Source organism: Labeo rohita, chromosome 23 (assembly GCF_022985175.1).
Source record: "Labeo rohita strain BAU-BD-2019 chromosome 23, IGBB_LRoh.1.0, whole genome shotgun sequence".
NCBI lineage: Eukaryota > Metazoa > Chordata > Actinopteri > Cypriniformes > Cyprinidae > Labeo > Labeo rohita.
In genome coordinates this window covers 7,025,827-7,038,326 of record NC_066891.1, presented here as the reverse complement: position 1 = coordinate 7,038,326, position 12,500 = coordinate 7,025,827, and the positions used below count along the sequence as shown (strand labels likewise).

At 32.8% G+C, this 12,500-nt stretch overlaps 2 protein-coding genes across 2 annotated transcripts in view; one reads left to right on the top strand and one right to left on the bottom strand.

Moving 5' to 3' along the window:
* Window positions 1–10,580, bottom strand: part of ints11 (integrator complex subunit 11) — a 13,411-nt gene extending 2,831 nt beyond the window's left edge. Inside the window, exons 1-15 of the mRNA XM_051097160.1 lie at window positions 10,307–10,580; window positions 9,002–9,099; window positions 8,821–8,894; window positions 8,512–8,740; window positions 7,685–7,783; window positions 7,557–7,591; window positions 7,301–7,439; window positions 7,097–7,161; window positions 6,765–6,954; window positions 5,527–5,610; window positions 5,349–5,438; window positions 4,592–4,754; window positions 3,300–3,410; window positions 1,350–1,411; window positions 1,103–1,245 (exon numbers count right to left, since the gene is read on the bottom strand). Coding sequence (XP_050953117.1) covers window positions 1,103–1,245; window positions 1,350–1,411; window positions 3,300–3,410; window positions 4,592–4,754; window positions 5,349–5,438; window positions 5,527–5,610; window positions 6,765–6,954; window positions 7,097–7,161; window positions 7,301–7,439; window positions 7,557–7,591; window positions 7,685–7,783; window positions 8,512–8,740; window positions 8,821–8,894; window positions 9,002–9,099; window positions 10,307–10,334 — 1,610 coding nt within the window. The 5' untranslated portion in view covers window positions 10,335–10,580. The remainder of the gene's footprint in view (window positions 1–1,102; window positions 1,246–1,349; window positions 1,412–3,299; window positions 3,411–4,591; window positions 4,755–5,348; window positions 5,439–5,526; window positions 5,611–6,764; window positions 6,955–7,096; window positions 7,162–7,300; window positions 7,440–7,556; window positions 7,592–7,684; window positions 7,784–8,511; window positions 8,741–8,820; window positions 8,895–9,001; window positions 9,100–10,306) is intronic.
* Window positions 10,581–11,217: 637 nt separating this feature from the next.
* cptp (ceramide-1-phosphate transfer protein) overlaps window positions 11,218–12,500 on the top strand; it is a 1,548-nt gene continuing 265 nt past the window's right edge. Inside the window, exons 1-2 of the mRNA XM_051097046.1 lie at window positions 11,218–11,497; window positions 11,733–12,500. The exon at window positions 11,733–12,500 is cut by the window's right edge and continues 265 nt beyond it. Coding sequence (XP_050953003.1) covers window positions 11,382–11,497; window positions 11,733–12,255 — 639 coding nt within the window. The 5' untranslated portion in view covers window positions 11,218–11,381 and the 3' untranslated portion in view covers window positions 12,256–12,500. The remainder of the gene's footprint in view (window positions 11,498–11,732) is intronic.

The window sequence follows — 12,500 nt, the reverse complement described above, 5'->3', positions numbered from 1 at the left end:
TTTCTATTTCAGATAAAAGCTGTTCTTCTGAACGTTCTGCTCATTAAAGAAACCTGAAAAATTAATAATAATAAATGTTATTTGAGCAGCAAATCAGAATATAAGAATGATTTCTGGATCATGTGACTGGACTAATGATGCTGAAAATTCAGCTTTGAAAACACAAGAATAAACTACATTTTAAAACACTTTCAAATTCACTTTTAGTTATTTTAAATAGTAAAAATATTTCAAAATTTTACTGTTTTTGTTGTACTTCGGATCAAATAAATGCAGGGTTAGTGAGCAGAAGAAACTTCTTTTTGACTGGTTCATAAGAGTCACTTATTAATCAAATATAACGTTCACAGTTTACTTCACTCTGTCAGCATAAAATCTGACAGACGGATTCACACTTTGTTTCCACAGCTAAATTATTTTAAGTTTACCCCGTAAATAAAGCTATACTTTGCTGTGGTGTTTTGAGCCCTGTTTCCAAGAATCTCTTCATTCTTTCATTTTCAAGTCACGTCACAAATGACTGATCAAATGTTCTTTGAAGTAAAAACTGCTTAATATATCTCACCTAACCTCTAAGTGTTAAATCAGGGTGCAACACATCCCACACCACTGCAGACTTGGGAAAAACATGACCTTCAAGCTTGAATTAAACGAAAGGTTTGAAAATTTCTTATTCCGCAATTTACACACCAGTGTTATTTTAGTATGATTTATATAACACTATTAGAGTTTTTCAAAATATTCTGAATTAGCTTTTATTTTTATATTTTTAGTTTATTCATTTATTTTAAAATGGATTTAATGTAATCTCATTCCAGTTTAAGTTTTAGATTAAATTAAATTTTCATGTTTATTTATGTCTAGTAAATAGTTTGGTGTTTCAGCCTTAAGTTTTTTAACATTTCTAATTTTCGATTCATTTCATTTTTTTAATATTTCACATCTGATCTAATATTTACATATTATTTTATTTCAGCTATATTTTAATTATTTTATTATTTTTAATAGTTTTAGTTAAACCCCTTACATGCAGATGAGAAGGGCATGATTAACTGCATCAGTTTAGCTATAGGAACGCATGTGTGTTATATAGTTTGCTGACCTCTTGAGGTGTGAGTAGATGCGTCCAAGTGTGTCTGTGTCACTGTGGGGGTCGTGGAGCTGAACACGGCAGGTGAAACGCAGCTGGTGTTCACTGAGGCCCAGCTCTTTAAGAGCCTGTTCTGGAGAAACCAGCCGCAGACTCTACACAGACACACGTTCAGAAAACATGGAATTAATGGCATATGAAACCTTAAATCAGTCAAATAAATGATGAAATCAAAAATAAAAGAGCCATATTGACTTACATTGTCCTTCATTATTAACGTCCCATGCATGGTGCGAGGTCGTTTAGCATCAGGCAACGGACCTGCGAGAAAGTTTCATAACAAATCCTATTATTAAAGGAGAAGTCCACTTCCAGAACAAAAATTTATAGATAACTCACCCCCTTGTCATCCAAGATGTTCATGTCTTTCTTTCTTCAGTCGTAAACAAATTATGTTTTTGAGGAAAACATTTCAGGATTTTTCTCCATATAATGGACTGATATAGTGCCCTGAGTTTGAACTTCCAAAATGCAGTTTAAATGCAGCTTCAAACGATCAAAATTGCGGTTGTAAACTATTTTTTCCCTCAACTTCAAAAACCATTCTACATCAATGCAAAAGTACTGATCTAGTCTTTGCCAAGTGAACATGCAAAGATGATCAATCACCCTTAACAAAAAAGGTAAAACAGCGATATAGGACGATTTTGAAGTTGAGGGAAAAAATATGATCAGAGTTTTTTAACATCCCCTAATTGTCTTAAGCCAGAATACACAAAATTCAGGGAGAGCAAGACAAGACGAACATTTGACATTAAAAAGTATAGAAATTGCATTATTTTTATGAAAATAACCAATCGTTTCGCTAGATAAGATCCTTCTTCCTCAGCTGGGATTGTTTACAATTGCATGTGGGATCATTTGAAGCCACATTTAAACTGCATTTTGGAAGTTCAAAATCGGGGCACCATATCAGTCCATTATATGGAGAAAAATGCTGAAATGTTTTCCTCAAAAAACATAATTTCTTTACGACTGAAGAACGAAAGACATGAACATCTTGGATGACAAGGGGGTGAGTGCATTATCTATAAATCTTTGCTTTGGAAGTGGACTTCTCCTTTAATAAAATTCATTTGTATGTTAGAGGAGAAATTCACTTTGAGAACAAAAATTTACAGATAATTTACTCACCCCTATGTCATCCAAGATGTTCATGTCTTTGTGTCTTCAGTCATAAAGAAATTGTGTTTCTTGAGGAAAACATTTCAAGAACGTTCTCCATATAATCGACTTCTATGGTGCCCTCAAGTTTGAACTTCCAAAATGCAGTTTAAACGCAGCTTCAAATGGTTCTAAACGATCCCGGGCGAGGCAGAAGGGTCTTATCTAACGAAACGAATGGTTATTTTCTGAACAAATTAACAATTTATATACTTTTTAACCTCAAACACATCTTGTCCAGCTCTGGGTTGGTACTTCTGCAGTGACGTAGGACAATTTTGAAGATGGGGGAGAAAACGAGATGGGAGTTTTTCGACATACCATAACTGTATTGACCTGGGTTGCACAGACTATGCATGCTCTTTGCAGAGAATAAATAAAATGAGCATTTAAGATTAAAAAGTATATATATTGTCAATTTGTTTAAAAAAAAAAAAAAAATCACCATGTTTTGCTAGATAAGATTCTTCTTCCTCGGCTGAGATCGTTTAGAGCTGTTTGAAGCTGCACTGAAACTGCATAAAAGTTCAAACTTGGGGGTACCCCTGAAGTCCACTATACTGAGATATGAAATGTTTTCCTCAAGAAACATAATTTCTTATTGACTGAAGAAAGAAAGACATGAACATCTTGGATGACAAGGGGGTAAGTATTTATCTGTACATTTTGAGTATTTTCATGTTTACAGATTGGCCCCATTCCTCCCTTCCACTGTAAGTGCCACAGATTAACCCAGATTTTTAAGGAAATAGAAGAAAAGTAATTTAACTAGTAATCCACATTATGTCATAAATATTGATGTTTGACCTGAACTTAAATCCAGCAAATTCCTTTAAGACAATGGGATACATAAAGTATAAGCTCAACCTAAAATATGAAAAGCAGAAACCACAAGAACCCACATAACCACAAGATAAAATGTCATGATGGCATTTCTGCAAACGGGTCAAATAAAACAGTCAGTAGGGTACATGTCAATAAACACCTCCAAGAGCCATCTCTCTCTTCAGCAGGTTGAGCGAGATGTCCACAGGTACGCTGGGGTTCGTCACTACGGTTGTCGTCTCTCCATTGGCAGGCATATAGCAGCTGATACCTGCATGGGGTAAAACATCACCACAAAGATAATATCCACTCAACAACACTGAAAAGTACACTATTAAAGTGATCATATTCCATAATTTTGTATTGTATTTTTTAGGGCTGCCCCCTAACAGTCAACTAACCCATTGGTTAATGAGAAGAGGCTTGGTTGACCAAAATTTTATTAGTCGCTTAGTCGAAGGAAAAAAAATCTACAGGAAGTGGCGAAGTCATGCATGCTCACCTATCATTCATCGATCTCAAATACGGCTTTTTATCTGAAAGATGCATGTAGTAGCAACTTTACATGGCAGCTCAATCTAACGTTTATCTAGAAAATATGCGCTATTCAAATGTTGGAAGTGCGGAGTGTGGAAACTGAACAGTAGCGCGCTCACCACATGACAGGTGGAGGTCCCGGTGCGGTCACTTGCTCTTAAAATACTCCATCATTTTTGTGGTCATACAGATAAGAGTAATACATCTTTTGAATCTGTGAAGACCCTACATTTATTTGTGTGCACTCACAATAACAACGGAATGTTGTGCTTTTGTAAAATAATGAAAGCAAACAGGATGCGCTTTCTGCCGTCTCGGTCTCTGAACTTGAGTGCGAAACTTCGAAACTGTGTATACTTGCCTTACAGACATGAAAACTATATCTATAAAGAGCGAAATGTCTACTTTTAAATGAAACAATTCAAACAGAAAACAAATATTCTCAGATTATGTAATTCGTATGAAACATACATACAGACAAATCACTACTGCAGAGATGATAAGTCAGTGTCGCTGACTTCATCTATTTAGCTGAAAACAAAGAAAGCACTAGTTTATCAAAAAATTATTAAAATATTAGTGCAGTCTCCCTGCAGTTTTTCCTTGACACATTTATAAATGTTATATCTGTCGATGCACTGTGGCAAGTTATTTTTGTGTGTGCTTGAGCGCTTATTAGGCTGTGTATGCAACTAAAGGCTAATTATTACGATTTTTATTGTTTGTTAATAAACGTGCGACTTACAGTCGACTAATGCTTAAAATGAATGACTACTAGCTGACCAGAAAAATCTTTAGTCAAAGACAGCCCCAGTATTTTTTTACCCACTAAAGTTCCCAAGAATAAATCATAGAACAGGAAATGAAAGAATGAAAGAGTATTTTCCCAAGTATTTTGACAAGTTGTAGACTTACTGAACTCCTGCTCGATCTTGTCTTTGAGGAACTCCATTTTCTTGGCCTCTCCATGGACCAGCAGCATGTTTCTGGGTTCTGCCATGCGGATCAACTGCATGATGCCTTTGGCGTCGGCGTGAGCGCTGAAGGACATGTACTCCACCTGCAGCTTCACGTCCAACTAAACACACAACATACAGTGTCGGTCAAGTGTGGAATTACTATTGTGAAATATTACCACAATTTAAAATAACTTGTTCTAAATATTTGAATATATTTTAAAATACAATTTATTCCTGTGATGCAAAGCTGAATTTTTAGCATCATTTTGCATCAGTCTTGAGTGTCACATGATTCATAAATTTTTCTAATATGCTGATTTGCTGCTCAACTATTTTGAACTATTACTCAAATATATTAAAATAGAGAACAGTTATTTTAATTTGCACTAATATTTCAATATTACTGTTTTTAATGTATTTTTTTAAATATAAAACATTCATTAATGAGCATTCTTGGCAAATTCTTTCAAAACATTTAAAAATAATAATTAAAAATTTAAATTAAATTTAATTACTTCAATTTGAACTGTTATTATATGATACAAATTCAGATGTGAATTCTAGAGGTTTGACATAAGAACAAATTTCAGGTGTTGCAGGTTTTTAAGAAAATTACAGAAAACAGTGGACAATATAAACTACAGACTTTAGAGTTCTCTGATGCCATCTAGTGAAGCTCAGTTAAAATCAGTGGTTGTAGTGCCAATAATTACCGTTGCTCTTCCCTCCATCTCAAGTTTTTTCTGTCCATTCAAGATCTTGTGTCCCACAGTTCCTTGCACACAGTACCCTGGCATGATCACCTAAAAAATAAATATATTAAATTTAATAAATAAATCTTTTTGAAGAATTGTTTCTCAGTATTGTCTTTTGTTTCATAAGGTGTCTTACCATGTTCTTTTCATTGCCGGCCCATTTCTTGAATATCTGTAAAGACTGGCCGGCATGCAACATTCCAGGAGTAGCAAACACAACCTGATAAAACAGATATAAAAGTCCCTTTTTTACATAATATCAAGCGCTCATTTGTTTCACTTCTCAACCATCGATCATTTCTTTTTTTAATGCTGTAACAGCAGAAATTGCTACAGGCTTCAACTAGCTCTAACTAGAACTAGTTATTGCAAAAAGGATCAGTTCTTTAAATCTGAGGCCGCGTTGAGAATCAAACCAAATCTCAAATCTTTTGATTCTGATCACCGAATAGTTTCACTTCACAATAGCTTCATCTTTCTGTGATGGATGAAACATCCTAAAAGTGGAAAATCATTTTAATTATTCAAATTTTAAACAAACAAATTAAACTTAAAATATGGAAAAATATGATTTAAAGAAATAAGATTTAAAAATCCCATGTTTAATATTCTAAAAGGCTTCTACATGTGTTATATTATCATTATCATCATAATCATTGTACATAAAATGCAAAAACTGATTCACAGCATACCATTTATCAGAGTATATCAATGATTTTCAATTTTCATTAATATTAATTTTAAAATACTAATGAATATTCTAATGTTTCTACATGTATCATTTCATTAACAAATATATTAATGCCCATGAAATATTTTGCATATATTAATAATAATAATAATTATTATTATTATTATTATTATTAAAAAAAAAAAAAACAATGAACATCCATACAAACTTGCAGAGAATATCAATTATCATTTTTTAAAAATGTAATACTAATTATTCTAGAATGTTTCTGTGTATGATTTAATAATACAAAAAAACAATTAAAAAAAATGAATAATAATACTACTACTAATTATTATTATTATTATTATTATTATTATTATTATTTAACAATTAAAAAAAACAAATCAATGAATATATCCATACACACTTGCAGAGAATATCAATTATCAACATGTAAAAACGTCATTATTATTTTTTAAAATTGAATACTACTTAATATTCTAGAAGGTTTCTACGTGTATCATTTAATATGAAATAAAAAACAATAAAAATAAAATCAATAAAAATAATATTAATACTACTACTACTACTAATAATAATAATAATAATAATAACAACAACAACAATGCATGAATATCTCTTTGTGGACTTGCACAGTATTTAAATGATCAGTTATATAAATTTCTTTGTAGTGGTCTTACCATTGGTCCAGGGTTATCAGCATATGAGCGATCAAAGGCTTTGATGTGCTTAAACTCAAACATGTTTCTTTGCACGAAGGTCTTGCGAATCTTCTGATTGGTCCAGGTGATGAAGAGCTTGTAGTAGTGATTGGCTTTCTCCGTCAGCCCAGTGGAGAAGTAAATGGGGGCTTTCAGATTCATTCTCTCCCTGATAAAACAAAGAGCCAGCAATTACACACCATTCTGTACCAACAGAGTTTATGAGTGTCATAACAGAATTTGCTATATTAAACATATTCAAAAGATAAAAAGCAGCAATCCTAGGTCAGCGAACAATTGTACAAGCTCACCAGAATGTTTCCAATAGAATACAGAGCTCCTGTGCTCTACCCAGAGCAAACACTGGAATCAAGACCTAAAACAGAGACACCAAGATGAACAGAACAAATAAATAACAGTTAATTTAAAAAAAAAAAACAGTTACGGCTTTAAAATCTGACTGGATGAGCTGACAATCACTAGCTGAATTCTATATGTTAATGCGCTTTAATTACCTTTCCTCCTCTTTCCACAGTTTCGTGAACTTTCTTGAGGAAATCTCTTTCCCTGCAGCGTTTGGAGTCTCTGATGGTGGTGGCGTACGTGGATTCTGATATTAGAATATCCGGTCGGCATTTGTCAATCCAAGCAGCTCTGAGTAAATAAAGTCAGAGAATTCAAACCTGACTCAATTTAACCTGAATTAATCTAACCGAAATATAAAACCTGAAATGTACATAAAATATGAACAAAAAAAGAGATTTTACTCACCCTAAATGTCTGTCTGGTGTCATGTTGTAATCACCCTATACAAAAAGATTTAGATATAATTAGCAAATTATTGTCAACAGCTGAAACATCATAAAATTAGAGTATGTAATAAGCAATGTGACACTCACTGTGTAGACAACAGACTCCGAGCCGACTTTGATTTGAAACATGGCGGCTCCCAGCACATGACCTGCATAGTACGCTTTGATCTCGAGCTCTTCATCTACCTACAAAAAAAAAAAAAAAAAAAATAAAAAATAAATAAATAAGTCAAAAATTTAAAAATTCAAAAATTCAAAAATGATGTTAAAAAAAAATTGTTTTTTTTTTTTTTTTTTTTTCAAAAATAATGTTCTAGTTTAAAAATTTTCAATGGGAAAACTTACAACAACAAAATTCTTAAAAATATAAAAAATGTATTATATTTAAAATATTATTATAATTTAAAAAAAATTAAATAAAAAAAAATTAAAAAAAATATTACAATAAAGGAAAATATGAATTTAAAGAAATAGAATTTCAAAATGTCATGTTTAATACTAAAAGGTTTCTTTAATTAATAATAATAATAATAATATTAATATGTTATTGTATTACTGTATATTATATTATATTATAATATACTATTATTATTAATTATTAAAGTGAAAAAAAAAATCCATGAATAGTATATCAATTATTAAATTTAAATAAATAAGTATAAAATGTATTTATATTTATTTCAAATATTAAATTGATAAATTATTATAAATTAATTTGATACTTGCATAATGTAAACATCAAAATTTACAATAATAAAATTCTTAAAAATCATTAATAACATAATGATTAAATTACTAAAATTGCTTAAATTAATAGCATTTACTAAACTAAATTTAGATCTTTTTTAATGATAGTAATAAATAAAATTAATTAAATAATTTTAAATTAAAATAAAATTCACTGTGAACTTTACCTGAACTGTTTGGTGGAGGTTGAGTGGCACAACTTTCTTCATGCAGTCTTTGATCATCTGTGACGTGAAGAAATTGGTCTCTCCTTTTTTGTCTACTGTGATCTTTCTGAAGTCCTCCAGCAGGATGGGGCAGATGGCTTTGGTTGGGTGCGTCATGTAGATGGGCCCGTCGTAACCCACCATCTCGCTCATGTAAGGAAGAGCACCGCAGTGATCCAAGTGGAAATGACTGAGTGGAACATAAAGTAGGAAAAATCACAATGGAGAACAGTAAAACTTACACAACAGTCATGTCAAATATAAACAAACCTTATAATAACACAGTCCAGGAACTCAGTGAGGCGACCGTTCTGGGTAATGTAACTGAAATCTGGGAAACGTCTCTGAAAATGAACACAGAAAGGTAAGGGTACAGTACTCAACTTTGTCAACTTCAGAATTATACTGAAAGTACACATAAATGAACATAGCAATAACTGTTGTAACGCACATCGTCGTTATAGCCCATGTGCATCCCACAGTCAAGCATTATGTTTTTGCCTCCAATGGAGACCAAAATACAGCTGCGGCCGACATCCTGACCGGCCCCTGAAAGATACACACATTCAGAATGAGAATTACATGAATTTACATTATAATATTTACCTTTGTAATATTATATGACCTTAAAATATTTACATTATATTAGTCAAAATATATATTATAATCATACAAATACACTATAAGGAGACCTATATGAAACACACACACACACACACACACACACACACACATATATATATATACACACATATGTTCAGAAGTTTTTGAACAGTAAGATTTTTAATGTTTTTTCAACAAGTCTCTTCTGCACACCAAAAATATTTTTACTATTTAAAATAACTGCTTTCTATTTTAATATATTTTAAAATGTAATTTAATCCTGCGATTTCAAAGCTGAATTTTCAGCATCATTACTCCAGTCTTTAGTGTCACATGATCCTTCAGAAATCATTCTAACATGCTGATTTGCTTTTCAAGAATCAGTATTATTATTATCATCAGTATTATCAATAATTAAAACAGTTGAGTACCCGACTTTTTTGATGAACAGAAAAATCTAAAGATCAGGATTTATCTGAAATAACATTATACACTATATCATATACAAGCTTAGAGTCAGTATATATATTTTTTGTTGTTGATTGAAAGAAATTATAGAAACTAATACTTTTATTTAGCAAGGATGCTTTAAATTGATCAAAAGTGCTGATAAAAACATGTATAATGTTACAAAAGATTTCCATTTCAGATAAATGCTGTTTTTCTGAACTTTCTATTCATCAAAGTAACCTTAAAAATCCTACGTAGCTGTTTTCAACATAATAATAATAATAATAATAATAAATGTTTTTTTAGCAGCAAATCAGAATATTATAATGATTTCTGAAGGATCATGACTGGACTAATGATGGTAAAAATTCAACTTTGAAATCACAGGAATAAATTACATTTTAAAATATATTCAAACAGAAAACAGTTCTTTTAAATAGTAAAAATACTTCAAATGTTTACTGTTTTTGCTGTACTTTGAATCAAATAAATGCAGGCTTGTTGAACAAAAGAGACTTCTTTAAAAAAACATTTAAAATCTTACAGTTCAAAAACTTTTGACTGGTAGTGTGTGAGTGTGCAGGAATATACACATTCATATACCTGTACAATATTATCTAATTTTAAGCATCATATGTTTGATAATGGCTTATTTATAAACGTTTTCAAAAGTGTAACATATAAAATTAAGCATATTTCTTACCTAAAGGCGTAACTTTGATATCAGGCATCTTTACAGATTTGAAAAGCTCAGAAATGAATATTTTATGTTTACAGCAGACTGATGATCTCTAACTGTAGATTAGCTGGATGTAAACAATTGATGGCTACATATCGGTCAGCTTGCTCACTATCCAGAGATGTAAACCAACTGTAAAGACTTTAAAAGTGTTCAAATAGCAATTCATTCAGTAACAGGTTAGCACAGAAGCTAAACGCCACAACCAACGCCACAGCAAGAGCGCAGTAGCATCTCAATGTGGGCGTGGCTTAGTGGCCCGTACGTTGTCTATCATTTCTAAATAACAATTTTATTATTTTAATTCGTCACTGTTTGTTTTCAATTTTATTAGTATTAAGGCTCGCTATAACTATTATCCATGTTTAAATTACTATCAAGGCAGCTACTGAAGCGGATAAACACAACCATGTCACGTGGCAACTGTTACTTTTCAAGCGCTGGAAAGGATGGACCAATCATACATATTTGTGATTTATGCACAAGGATTTTTAAAATCGTTTCACTTCACATCCCACGGGCGTTATTACATTCCTTTGTCAGGTACAAATGTGTGACGTTAATGTATTAAAAAGATGACACTTTTCAGCGTATAAATGTTTCCAGTAAGGCAACGAGCTTTCAGATGTTTGAATGCGGCTCAATTGCGCATTTGACTTTCTGAGCCCTCGAGCGCCCCCTCCTGTAAAGCGAGACTTGACGTCCGATGTGACGCCGCTGCGTAATGCGTCATCTTTAATCCCATTGGTTAAATTTTACCAAACACTCGCAGAAGGCCAAGATCAAAGTCGAATCACGTGGCATTTCTTGTCATGTGACATGAAAAACATGATTTGATTGGTCTAATGTCGCTTACGTTGCTTGAAGAACAAAGGAAAATCCCGGAAGAGAGGATCAGGAAAGCATTTACAGTATGAAGAACACATAGGATACTTTTATTTAACATTAATATATAGAAGGATTTTTATTGCCTTGTCGATTTTGTTAATAATTTGTCCGCAAATTTTATTTGGTGGTAGTTCAATTAAAAAGAACAGACATGGCAGCAGAAACATTCCGTCTACAAAAGGTTTTGGAAACATTTAGATCAAGTCTGAGTGAAAATAAGGAGGTTTATGTGAAATATTATATAGCAGGATGGCAAGAGCTGGTTACGTGAGTATATGTTTTACTACTGTATTCGGGATATTTTAATATACACATGAAATATTAAAGATTTTTAATATTCTGTTTAGGACGTAGGCAATTAATATAAGTCTTAGACATGGATCTGTAAAAATAATAAAATAATTAATTGGTTAAAAAAAATTAGGAAAACCATTTGAATATAAACACAACGAGCAATTTTAATACATGTAATAATCAAAATCCCACTTTTTCCCCCTATCAGCTTCATGAATAGTTTGGGCAGTGTGTTTTCCTTCATCTCCAAGGATGTTGTCAGCAAAATCCAGATCATTGAAAACTTCCTTTCAGGTGAAAACGGATCCCATTATGCCACCATCCAGTCCATGGTGACGTATGAGCTAGAAAACGACCTGGTTGACCTCACCAAAAGAGGCAGCCACCCAGAATCCGGCTGCCGCACTCTTCTGAGGCTCCACCGGGCCCTGCACTGGCTGGAGCTGTTCCTGGAGAGACTGCGAACCAGCACCGAGGACAGCAAGACCTCCGTCATGTGTTCTGACGCCTATAACGAGTCTCTGGCTCAGCACCACCCCTGGCTCATCCGGAAAGCTGTCGGCATGGCGTTCTGTGCCCTTCCGGGGCGTGACACATTTTTTGAAGTGATGAATGCGGGCGATCACACGCAGGTGGTTGCTCTGTTGGGAGAGTCTTTGCCTCTGATTGCTGAAGTGTACCAGATCACAGAAGACTTGTATGCCAACAACAACCTCTTGGAGTTACCGTAGAAGGAGGACTGAAATATATTTTACTCATTACTCTACTTAATACATAGTCCTTGTGGCACATACTCACTTATTTACTACAAACATCGACTTATTTGACTGTCTGTCTGTTTTTAAACTGAAGGGACATGCAATATGCAGATTTAATGCACATTTTTAGCAGGGTTCTGCTCATTTAAGCTATAAACTACAAAACACCAAGTAAATGCTGGGTGTACTTTAATGTATTTGAGCTTAGGGAACAGTAT